The sequence below is a fragment of the Synchiropus splendidus genome, chromosome 7, assembly GCF_027744825.2.
Source record: "Synchiropus splendidus isolate RoL2022-P1 chromosome 7, RoL_Sspl_1.0, whole genome shotgun sequence".
NCBI lineage: Eukaryota > Metazoa > Chordata > Actinopteri > Syngnathiformes > Callionymidae > Synchiropus > Synchiropus splendidus.
In genome coordinates, this window is record NC_071340.1 from 22,292,575 (window position 1) to 22,305,681 (window position 13,107).

Consider the following 13,107-nt stretch of genomic DNA (forward strand, 5'->3'; position numbering starts at 1 on the left):
GACAAGGACATGTCAAGCTCACGTTGATAGTAAACACTGGAATATATTCACAGTAAACACTTCTGCTCAGGGAAATACAAAATACAAAGATTCACAATAATCATTCTTCTTCTCTAATGAGAATAATTTAAGTAGCCTGGCACAGTTTAACAATATTTCACTACAACATCACATGACGTAGATTTTATGAATCTCAACTTGTTTTTCATCAACTACTTCTGAAGAGCATCCTCAACGCAAAGTCATTCAGTAATCAGGGCACCTCCCCCAGAGACAAAATGATAGAGCACTTGTTGGAGTCACATTTTCCACACACTTAAACAGCAAGTACACATAATAGACACAAGACAAGATTATGCCAATGAGTGCGTATGAGCTCTCAATTTGGGTGGGAAGCTTGAAATGTTCCAACAGAGTGTACGCACATGATTCATTGCGAGGATGCAAGCAGCACCAAGTCCTGGCGAAGTGGGGGAGCAATGGAGGTGCTGCTATTATCATCCACAGTAGATTTATGCACTTCAAGGTTGACTTCTTTGAGCGAGTAGGCTTCTGATGAAGTGGAAAGAGGTTATCCTTCAGTAGGTACCAGCCAACGGTAACAACACGCACTGCTTCCTAATGCAGGATCTGATGCCAAGCACATTTTCCGTTGAGGTCAATGTGGCTGTCATGATTGAAAGAAAGCAAGGGCGTCCAGTGGAGGGACATGAAGGGACAAAGACACGCCCCGCACCCTTGTACACAAATGTAATCTCTGCAGCTTCCTTCATTCAAGGTGACCAAGCACATCATTCAGAGAAGAGCATGAAACATCTTGGTGGCCTCATCACACATCACATCTCCTATAATCGAAACAGGTCAGCCAGAATGATGAGTTCCTTCACAAATACAGGGCAAGCTTAAGATTGCTTTGAAACACTGTACAATTGAAGGTCTCACGTCACCTCATATGTCATCGGTTCAGATTCTAAAAACCAGAATGGGGGACCATCACAACTTTCAAGTCTAAAGGAGAAATAATAAAGTACCTGCAGCTCAGTGACCTATCAGGTGTCATATACCTCAGATTTTTTCCTTTTTATTATGCTTCCGGGATATGTATTTTTTTTATTATTATAGTGAGGAACAATTAACCAGAAATTATAGGTGGACATTTCCTGGAACTAGAAAATGGAGAAGCTCATCCATACCTTCACATTTAATGGACACCTGCAGCAAATAAAAATATAACAATATCAAAAACACATTCACGATAAAATCATTAACAGTTCGAAATAGGGAAGGCATTAGAAGGCACTGGCTTTAGGTCACCAATGCAACAGTAAGGTGATGTGATGATATGTTATGTTAGCTACAACTGTGGTAATCAAAAAAAGGTTTTTGCTTCAAGCCCAACATAGATAAGTAACCCTCTTCCTGATTGCCAGTGGAATCACAGTCTTGCTTTTTTAAAGTGAAACACTGAATCACAGTCTAAATATTGATACTACATTAATAGTCAATTGGTTCATTTCCATATGACAACAAGCTGGGATTTAAAATACGTAGGAAAAACATTCCGCTGGAGATCTGTTCAACTCAACAAGAGGGCCGACACAGCACACATGTCCCCCGGTTTGTCGTGCATGCTGAACCCCTGGAACCAACCAACTTTTGGCTCCTCGGGCAAAACTCTTCCCGCTGCCACATACAGCACACGCCTGGAGCCATGTTTAGCTAAACCTGCTGGCCTACGTAGGCAGCACGAGTCTCAGGAGAGCTGAACAATCAGACAATTTCAAGATCATGAAGCATTAAACCAATCCCGGCAGGGTACACTAATTAAACAGCCGAGCCCGGCACAGCCAACCAATCCCCACAGAGCAATTAAATCCATCCCCTCTAAAACACTGTGGAACCTGTCTGGGGAAAACTGCAGAGGAGTGAGAGAGAGCAAGTAAGAGGGGGGAGATAGAAAGGGGTGGGTAGAAAATATCATAAAACTCATCTAGAAAAAAAACCTATAGGAGGAATGCAGTGGGGGTCTAACAAGGGAAATTGAAAAAAGAGAGACTCCTCAGTTCTTTGTTCCTTTCTCCATTTAAAAAAACAAAAACATTAAACACAGACACCCAGATCCCCCTCTTCTCTGAGTAGGGGAAAGGAAAGGATTTTGGTGACTATATTTAAATACAAAAATAGTGACCCTGTTGCAATCAAAAGCTGCATATTTAATTAAGATGACAAGGTCTGGAAAGCACTCCTGAGACAGAGCGGAAGTAGAGACTAGCCTCAAGGCCTATATTACACACCGGCACAGCCGCTAACACAGTTGCAAACGTGGATCGATAGCCCGATGCCCTCCGCTACCAAAGTAAATGAACAGGTGACAATGGAGCCATGACATCACTGGGCTTTTGAAGGAACAACAATAAGGGGGCAGAGCAGAGACGCAGGACTGCAGCTGGTGTTGGCACTTCAACACTTTTGATGTATTCGGTTCAAGCTTAATGTGATCCCTGGATGACTGACTTCTGTAATTTTACTATAATGGGAATTTCTCTTCGGAGATCAATAAAGTATCTATCTATCTATCTAATGTAACCATTAGAATGGCCAGGTCGTTCATCTGCTCCTTAAATGCTTAATTTTGGAATATGCACTTCCTGTTAATGAGTGTTGAGAGTGAAGTGAATTTAGAAATCTTTTACACCCAACTGTGATTTTAAAAAAAAGCTTTACTTTGCACCCAAATGTTACACCTCAGACTAGCTGAGAACAAGCCTCCACTCATTGCAACATTTCCAGATCCTCATGGCGAGATGAAGAGGCACCTGTCAGTGGAAGACTGAATAACTAGTTCCTTTCTTCAGAAATGTCCAGATATGCTTTATGCATATTCACAAAAACATCAACGCTGAATTGAATCTCTTCTTGATAAATGATTAAATTGCGGATTTATTTCCAGACTTGTAGACCACCACATGTATTTAAGTGCCCTGCTACAATTTGAATTACAGACTTAAAAAAAGAAAAAAAAAGTGTATAAGATAGACTTGCACTTTCTCTCCCGACTGAGGCAGTGAATAAATCACAGAAACGCTGCCTCACGTCTCCACTTCCTGTTCCTCTCCATTAAAAATGATAAACGGTACCCCTTGAAGCCGCTGGCTCACTTTAGGGTCCCAATCTACACCTTTCCAGAGTAGAAGTGTTGGAGTGCAGGCCTCAGATTTATTCCGTCCACCTCTATTGTTGGGGATGAATAAGGGAGTAATTAACGGTGAGGGGGCTGCTGCTGCACAAAGACGAGTCTGATCTGTCTAGTTTCGCCATAGTGTACCTATTGTATCATGGTGATGAATACAAGCATATCTGCTTAGTAATAACAAATGCTGGTTGATGCTCAAAACGTCGCCAAGAGGCCGTCTTTGCTCTTCCCCTGCCTAAATGAGGACAAATGGTTGCCATGAACAAGGCAATGCTTCTCTTGTCTGGTAAACACACTGTGAGCACTGGCACATAATGAGAGCAACATAGTTCCCCAAAGACAACCTGGAGAAGGTTAGTGAAGCATTGATCTCATGAGTGTGCCAGGCCCGCAGTACTTATCATACCACACTAACCCTTGCTACACAACAACCACCATGCAACCACTTTGCTACAGAAAAAGACGTCCACTTTAAAGTAAGCAACTTGGAAAAAAAAAAAAGAAATTTAGCAAAATTCATGATGCAAGTGAAGACTAGAGAATTGAGTAGACAAAAAAAGAGTGGAATTTATTATCTGCTTGTAGGAATGAGCAATAATAAACCAGCCTGAACAGACTGAGTGGCGATGTGTTAATATATATATATATATATATATATATATATATATATATATATATATATATATATGAGCTTGCCGAGCAGGGGACAAGTGTCAGCAGCAAGAGAGGACAAGTATCATGCCGATGAGCTATTACCGCTCCACTCATGATGCTTCCGCCTGCTCCACCAAGAGAGAAGACGAGGCCACCCCACAGCCGCGGAGCATCCTCCAGCAAACTAATGTGTCCCTGAAGTTTTGTTAAAGCTGGTTATTTACTCCTGCAAAGCAATTGTGCCAGCCTTGGAGCAGAAGAGCACAGCGCTCTGAAAAATAAAAGTGTATTTTACAGAAAAGCCCTGTCAACTACCAAGACCTGTCAGGAGAGTGGGAGCTCTTGCCTTGTTGGCACAGTAGATTTACACCATTTTTAAAGAGGGAACTTTCAAATCATCAATGAGGAAAGTGTTGTAGTTAGGGAGGGGTGTACTGAATCAAGTCTGCATAAAATCTAAATCTAAGAATTGGCCTGGAAAAAAACGAAACCAGATCAAAGTCAAGACCTTTGCAATGGGCTGTGTTCTGAATCTGACTGATGCCGGCAAAGACTCGAAAATGTGGCAGTTCATAATATAGTGTGTGTCGCAGCAGTGAGCGCTCACTGAATATCTGGTACTAAAATTGAGAATATTTATTCAACTTCTTATTTCTTCATCGGTCTGTTTGTGGCACCAAGCTAACAGGTTCGGACACAGCATGATGCCATATCCTGCAACTTGATCTCAGTGTGCAGAGTGGAGATCGTTCTTATGTTATTATATTATTTCATTTGTTGTTAAAGAGTTTACTGTAACATTTCTCTACACTTTTTGAGAGGAGATTGTTCCTATGAGCTTTGTTACATATTGGTAATATATTTTTCATTTGTTTTCATTTAATTTTCTATGTTGTTTTGATTAATGACCAACAGTTTAAATAATTGTTGTTTCATTACAGATGCTTCAAAAACTAGCTCTTCCAAAAACTTTCTTTATAAACGAGATCAAATGATGGAATGGAATTTACTATCGTGCAGCTGTTTGTTTCTATATGACAACATAAAACAGAAATGAGTAACTGAACCAGGAAAGAACGTTTGTTGTGACTGATGGCATTTACAGTTAAATTAGAATTAAGATTATTGATTAGATGAGATTGTTAAGACAAAAAGCTAATTTAGTTTATAACCATAGAAGCGCTCCACATTGACATTGTGACATTTTTACACTTTTTACATTGTATTTTTAGCTCTGGTTCAACTGGGACTGTAGAGAGAGACCTGAAAAATAACCAAGCTGGTCCCTTTTAAACCACATTAAATCAGTTTTACATCTCTGATTTTACAGGAAAGTAATTCTGAATTAGTTTTTGAGACTTAAATTTCAATGTGGATGGTATTGTTTGTTTAAATACAATTGTGCTTCATGTTAAATTTACTTTTTCAAATCAATCACAGACTGAGTTACATGCTGCAAGTTCTTCCTATAAAGGCACCAACGTTACGGCTGAGGACTTTTTACGAAGCATACGGGGCGTAAGAAATAGCAAGATGTCTACGAACGGAAACACAAGCCGGGCAAAATGATCGGATAGGTATGGAAATCTAGTTGAAGGAGGGTCAAAGTGATTAAGCTGGCATTGATGACAGGTGTAGTCTGATGTGAGAATGCTCACCATTGCTGTCTCTAAACCCATTTGTCATTCTGCTTCCACTGCTGGAGTGTCTGCTTTGAAGTCTCTACCACTAATGCTACAGAGGGGTTAAACAGCTTAATGCTCAAGTCTGTTTCACTCCTCTCACTCTCTAATGTTCTCTGCGTTTTATGTAGCGGGGTTATGGCTCCTGGATTTCACATCTCAATTTGCCCCAGATACTTCTGTAAAAAGCTCACTTGTTTTTTTTTTTATTTCCTTTGTTGTTACTGTCAAAGGGAAAGAGTAGTGACACAGAGGAAGTGGGGCTATAACTGACATGCCCCACCCAAACTAGTTGCCAACACAATGCATGTTAAGGAATGTTCATATGAAGAGGGCGTGAGTCATTGATGGGGGCGAGCGTTCTATCTGCGCACATTGAAGTAGTAACAGAGCTGCCAACAGCATACTCTGCCTGAAAGATGAAATAATAATCACACATAGTCGCGACAGCAAAGGGCAACTCTGAAGCCTTTTATCAGTGTCGCTCTATTTGAATAGAATGATGCAGAAGTTGTGATGAATAACAAGATCTGAGACTCTCCAAGTCTGCGCTACACTGAGGCGGCTGAAAGTGACATTACCACGATCAGAAAACAAAATATATTAAAGCATGAATGAAAGTGAAACAGAGACAGATTTTCACAGCCAATTTGAGATTACAAGAAGGGTCTGCAAGCGTGCATGTGTGTGAGTGTGAGTGGGAAGCTACTGGCAAACAGCACACAGAGCGGGCTGGCAGTGGAGGCAGCCAGGCTCTCAAGCTGCAAAGCAATTTCACTGTTTGGCAATACTGTTGTCTGTGTGTGTGGATTAGAGCTGACACCAGAGCAACTGAGTCATGCTAAATGTTGTACAATCACAAGCTTTTGTTCCTGATCTAAAAAACCCGGCTCCTTTTTAGATTTGTAGAAGAGAGAACTGAGTGGTTGCAAATAAGCAGGGCATTATTTCTCCATATGAGCGCAACATTGCAACATCACAGAGAAGACAACAAACGGATTGTAAAGTGAAGAACTTTTCTAACGAACAGTGCTCCAACTGAAGTTTTTGAGGACACTATTATGAGTGACAAAGTAATTATAGGAGTATCCTTATTCCTGATGGGAGCACATTGTCTAATCACCTGGCTCTCCAAAGTCCTTCACTATCTCTCCAGATACGGTATTGGCCCAAAGTCGATTTGGGCCCGGCAGGACAGACCCTGACCCGTCCTTTTCATGCTCGCCCACGGAAATGCCATCTGGCTGGTGTGAATTATTACCACAGCAACGGCCGGGTGACCTGCAGCCAGCAGGAACCAAGGTCACCCCACCTCAGCGCTTTACACTTCCCCTGCCCTCTTTTCATGAGCCTGCAGGTGAATTATTCATCTTGGACAACACAGAGGCAACAAATCTACCCTATAAACACAAAAATCTGCACACTCAGTTTACACCCTCTATAAACTATGGAATGTCAGACACAACCACTGATAGAAAACAGATGACCATAGACCGTCACAAAAGTATAAAGTTACATGATGAAACGCAGTGTACACAAAGACCATATATGATGACTCCAAACTGACAAGTGGTCAACGTACGTTACGTTATCCTTCTAATTTGAAACGTAAATGATGTTGAAGAGAAAAATCGTTCTCTACAGAAGGAAAACATAATGACAGTTGTGGAATCATGTTGCAGGTTAAACAATAGCATATCGCAGCCCAGATTTGACCCACAAGACATTAGTTTGACACGTTTAACACAGTAAGTGACAGAATAGTGGTAACAGCGCTTATAAATCCTGCCCAAACGACAAACTAGCTAGAAACCGAGGAGGAAAAACAGAGCCTCAGGAAAAACAGTTAAATTGAAACTTTGAGTAAAAACAATACATGAGACACTGAGTAACTTTTACTTTTCTTGTTTGTTGAAAACCCTTTCGACAATCACATGTATTCATATCATAATTATGATTAAGGTTAATAAAGCAGATATTTACAGACTTATTATGCTCAGTTTATTACAAAACTAAATGGCATAACGTCCCGAAACAGCCTTAGAATCTCAGTATCATTAAATGAAAAGTGTTTTACGCTTTCAGAATTGCAATGAAAGGCTACTCACAACTAAACTGCCCGACTTGATAAATAAAAACTCCAGTAGGTGTTAAATGAAGCAGTCTAATTGATGTTTAACTGAGCCTGTCTAGGTGAGTTGCAGCGATGAAAATCCGCACATTTCTAGGCTTATGATAATCATCAGATCATGGAAACGTACTTTGATGATTGGAAAAAGACTAAATTCTGAGTGCAACCTAACAATAACAAATCAGTTTTCTGAAAGCACAAACACTTCGGCACATTGATGGATGTTTTTGTCTTCCAAAATTGCATCACAGTCAATACATCACGATTGCATTTAAGCAGTTAAGTAGTAATGAAGCGCTGTGTTAAAGAGTTTACATATATATCTTGAACAATTAATGAAAACACACTTTTCTGCAGTTCACATGCATTTACAACATTTACATTTTTATGTGCTTAAAGTATAGTCTGTGACCGATAAAAAAAAGATCTAACTGGTAAGAACTGGCTGGTAAACACAAGTAACAAGTTGCTTGGACACAAGGCAGAACAGGAATATAATTCAAATAAAACCTTAAGGTCTTGTTTTGCATATTATGTGGCTACCTTTTATGGCTTGATATTAAAATAAAGACAATAAGTTATTCCTTCACTCATCTACAGTTGCGTAATCATGGCATCTTTGACTAGATTAAATCTACGTAATCTTTTCCTTGTAACAACTAATAAGACAGTCAAGATGCTCTTGTCATAATAACATCAATAAAATGGATCTATTTTGATAAACAGATGCAAAAAGGGTCACATAGCGCATGTATCTGTAAGCAGTCAGACAAACTCTAAAGCATAAAAAAAGCACTAATAAGTTCCATCAAACTAGAACTTGCACCTTGGCTGCGCAACTAAATCAATACACTATAATTATTTCTATAATAGGTTACGACAAGATTACACTTCATTTACATTCTAACAACTTTTCTTGAGCATAATTATGTTGTTAGCAGGCGCGTACATTAGCTGACAATTAGATATTCTTTGCAAGCAACGGCACACTAAAAACAGTGAAGACCAGTCTGCCACTACATTTGTTGTTGGTCAACCACAACATTTGTTATCAGTTAACTTCCCAGTTTCAAGTTTATGCAACAACTTTGATCAAACTTTCTGATTTGTAGTTTATCACTAACAGTAACTAACCCCTCTGCAGTGCTTTTGGTGACCGCTTCATTGCATGTGGAGCCAAAAATTATGCATTTTACATGAGCATAAGGTCATTCAAGGGAACAGAAGCATGAATTTACTCTATTTTATGTAAGTGGCTTTGTACCTTATGGGAAGCACTTGCCTGGAGCCAGTTTCTATTATATTACCCTGCCACATCACTGCTCATGACTCCAGATAATAGCCCGGGCATCCTTAAGGGGCAGTTCAGATTTAGCACCAAGGCTGCTGTGGTGAAAAGCCGTGCATCACTGAGCCTTTCGTGAATGTTGCAGGGTTCTACAGAGAACAGAAGGTGACGGTGAGGTTAAGAGTAGCGACAATAGTCCCTCGGCCCTCCTTTACCAGCCCGGGTTCGACTGAGGTCCAGCGGCTGCGAGCTGATGGAACGACCGTGCGCCAGCAGATCTGATTTCCCCTTCTCGCTGTGCTATTTTCTCGATGGACCCGTGGTGCCACGCTGTTGTCATTTCTCATGCTCGTGGACATCCGTCAAAGGGAGCGGATGGTGCTCTTGCGCCGGCCGAGGCTGATTTACAAACATTAGCGGGGAATACAATTACACTGCCCCCACTGCCGAGCAGCCCTCTGCGGCTTCAGGAGAGCAGAGAGCCGGGGAGAGGAGGAGGGGTGGACGCTGGCTGGAAACAGCCATTAGCGTCCCCCTACCGTTACAGTCAGACGTTCCAAACACATATATTCGTATATTCAACTTATTAGCTGCTATACATTTCCGATACACGATCCAAATCGCTCACCTGCTGTCGTCCGCTTTTAAGACTTCAACCCCGGCTGCGTGTTCAGTCACCTCGGATGGCTCATGGATCGGGTATAAATGCAGAAAATAAGACCAATAATTGTCCGAACCAAAAGGGGCAACGCGAACTTTACGGTTTAAAACTTCCCAACAGACTTCCGGATTCAAGAGAAAAATGTGAAATAGCAGGAATTAGCCGGTGACAGATGCAGTGGCGGATGGTCCATCGACACAAACCGAGAGAAAGATTCAGAAAAAGTTACAGTCTACGTCCATGAACGGAGCGGTAAAAGTTTCCGCACAGGTCTGTGAAAGTGTCGGGTGAAAAACAGTGCAAAAAAGCGGTGAAAGCGTCTAAAAGAGCAGTGCTGTCCGCGGTGCTGATCCCAGATCGGCTACCAGGGGCTGCTCCACGGCTGATCAATGATTGAACCGAACAAAGGCAGAACACCGATCAATTTCTAATAACTATCAATGCAAACACGGGCAACTCTCGCCTTAAATCCCCCCGAAAACGACGCGAGAGACTCCGGAAGAGCACAGCGAGTCATGGCGCTGCAGAAATAAGCAGAGAAAGGTGAAGAAAGCACTAACCTGGAGCCGCCGTAGATCAAATTTCTTCCAATATTGAAACATCGATCCTACATCGGCGGCCATCTTGGGGGATATTGAGGAGATTTTTTTTCAGCGGCTGCAATAAATATGTGGGCTGGATTCCCCCACGTTAGACCACCACCGCTCCTACTTTTGGGAGGAAAAAAAGTCACACTTATCTCACGTCCCAAATCGATGAAGTCAAACATGTTTTGCTCCAATCAAATTACATTTCATTAAACATTTTTTTTTCTTGTGATCCCAGTGCAAACAACCCGAACAGCGCAACTGCACTTGATCTGCTTTTGGCAAAGTTATCAATACTGACGTAAAGTGTGATCGATAGTGTCTGAAACGGACGGAGGGAGGTGAAGAGTAGATCAGGACAGTTCAGGGAATCTGTCCAAGCCCACTTGTGTTTATTACAACAACAACGTGGAATAAAACAATGAGAAAGGGAATCCTATTACTGGAATATATTTATAGAGCTCTTTAAAATGCAAATGTGAAATTACATAAGTATTCTTAGAAAACAGGAAAGAACTGTTTTACATAGTTTTTTTATATATATAATTGTACTAAATCACATATCTGTACGTGCTACTCAAATACTCACATTTAGAAACATTAACTCATCATAATATGTTTCCTATGTTATCAAGTATAGTCCAAGCATACCCTTTTCGACTTTTCTAATTTCTATCTTTCCTCATATATATATATATATATATATATATATATATATATATATATATATATATATTTATCAAAGATATTCTGTGTACTCTTGACTTGTCACATGACTTATCTGATTCATACAAAGACACATGAATAATGGGCATAAATATAGATATTTATGTCTCTTATTTTAAGTTTCATCCCAATTATTTTTGTACATAGTATATTTGTTTCAGTCTGCAACCACGTGATGATATTTAATGTTATACTTGGGCATTGCACGATGATACTAGTAATTGAACTTTGGATAAATTGTCCATATTCAATTCTACCTCATCAAATATGACAGTCTTTTAAAGCTTAAAATAACTCCTGGTGGTCACTAGAATCACACCAGTCTGGAACAGTGTCCAGGTGCTCCCCCTGCTGACACAGAGGAGACATAAGAAACGCTTGTGTGCAAAGGTGCAAATGCTGTCCCCCCCCCATTAATTAACCAGTTATCATCAAGTGGAGTCGCCCTTAAAAGCTACCAGTCACCCGACTTTGGCGTCCTGTCACATACCGAGTCCGTGCCGTGTTGAGGGGCGTCTGTGTCACATGAAAACCAGTGTCACTGAGTCATATTTGCTGAAGCCCAGGGATATAACATTCCACAGCCAAACACCAAATGGGATAAATTAAAATGAAAAGGAAAACTATACATATTTTTTTCTTTTTACAGATTGTAACTATGTTTGCAAGAAGGTGGCCTTAAGTCTAAAGAATACTGAGAGCAGGATGTGAAACACAGCGGTGAGTTAGTAGATGATGCTTGTGATTTTTATACACAAAACTAACTCTTAAACCAAAACTATAACAGACAGCCAAAGGATTGGTGGGTTCTGGAAATGTGGGAAAGATTTTTGCAGCGGAGGACAATCTGTTTTGATGAGTTGCTGGATGAGCATTTTTACATCACGATTATTGTGAGCGAAAGCTGTCAGCTCAACACATTTCACTATCTCTCCCACTGATCTTGGCTTTTCTAAATGACTGTGCTTGTAATGTAGTCGTGGGGCAGTTTTATGAGGATTCAGTGGAATCTTTTTTTTCTCCAATACTGTCAAATAAAAAATGTGCTATGGGAAAGTTGTATTATTTAATTTCAATTTAATGTACATATTTTTACAGCACAATGAAAAAAAAGTTTTTACTTTAATGACTCAGTACATTAATAATCACCAATTGGTTTTAATAATAATTATTATCATTATTCGCAGAAAAGTTTGTTCGATGTCTATTTGTTTATGTAAATATTTTAAAATACTTTGTACATTGATTCAAATATTAATCAGTTGTCTACCCAGGCATCTACAAAATACGTCAAGAAACATTCCACTGGACCCCCTTTTCGGTGGGAACCTCTTTGACTAAGAATCTCCCCAGTTCTGATAGCTTTTTTTTTCAACTCATGCACCAGACCTAGCCACCAACCACTAATGGTCATTTGTTTAACTGACTGAGTAAAGAGCTTTAGATGGAGTGAAATTTGAATCAGTCATCACCTGAAATCCAACCAATCAAATGACACTTCAATATCTCCACTTGTTACAGCAGTCAACCATTTGGGGTGACTTACTGTATATTATGATAATTGCACACGACAAGAAGACTTAAAAGACCTGAAGAGTAAAATTGACAAAAACAAATGTTTGTGAGAACAACCTGTGCATCGTTTCCTTCTGGCATGGATGTAACCAGAATACAGGTTCACCTATTGCCATCACCTTACAGGCGTCATTCACTGCGTCCAAACTTGCCATCCAACCATATTATACTGTGTCCCTGTTCAAGTTGAAATACAGATATGGATAAGTACAACAAACCTTCAAATGACTATTCATGACCCGCGTTTATTTATTTATTTTTGATCAAAGGCAGTCCCAACAAATGCAATTAATAAGGCAGTTGATTGACATTTATTAAAATATTCATGAATAATTTTTTTAATCATGCATTTATATGTAGAGTAGTATTAAAATACGTCTTAAATCATCAATGAGTGAAGTTGAGTCTGGCTCTGAGTGCAGTTGGTGCGTAGCTCCACCTAGTGACAAATTTGTGAAATAAATCGAAAGCCTCATGAGGAAGGAACTAGAAACGTGAAAAAGGTAATTGATATAAAGCATGTTCATCTTTTTTTATTAACTGCAATACAACCAGGATCCCATTCAATCATCCATAACCCTTTCCTAGTCCGTGGTGTCCATCAGCCAGG

The 13,107-nt window shown here is 40.1% G+C and overlaps 1 protein-coding gene across 1 annotated transcript in view; it reads right to left on the reverse strand.

Moving 5' to 3' along the window:
* cux2b (cut-like homeobox 2b) overlaps nucleotides 1-10,413 on the reverse strand; it is a 97,269-nt gene extending 86,856 nt beyond the window's left edge. The window contains exon 1 of the mRNA XM_053871208.1: nucleotides 10,170-10,413. Within this exon, the coding sequence (XP_053727183.1) occupies nucleotides 10,170-10,232 (63 nt within the window). The 5' untranslated portion in view covers nucleotides 10,233-10,413. The remainder of the gene's footprint in view (nucleotides 1-10,169) is intronic.
* Between the last annotated feature and the right edge of the window lie 2,694 nt (nucleotides 10,414-13,107).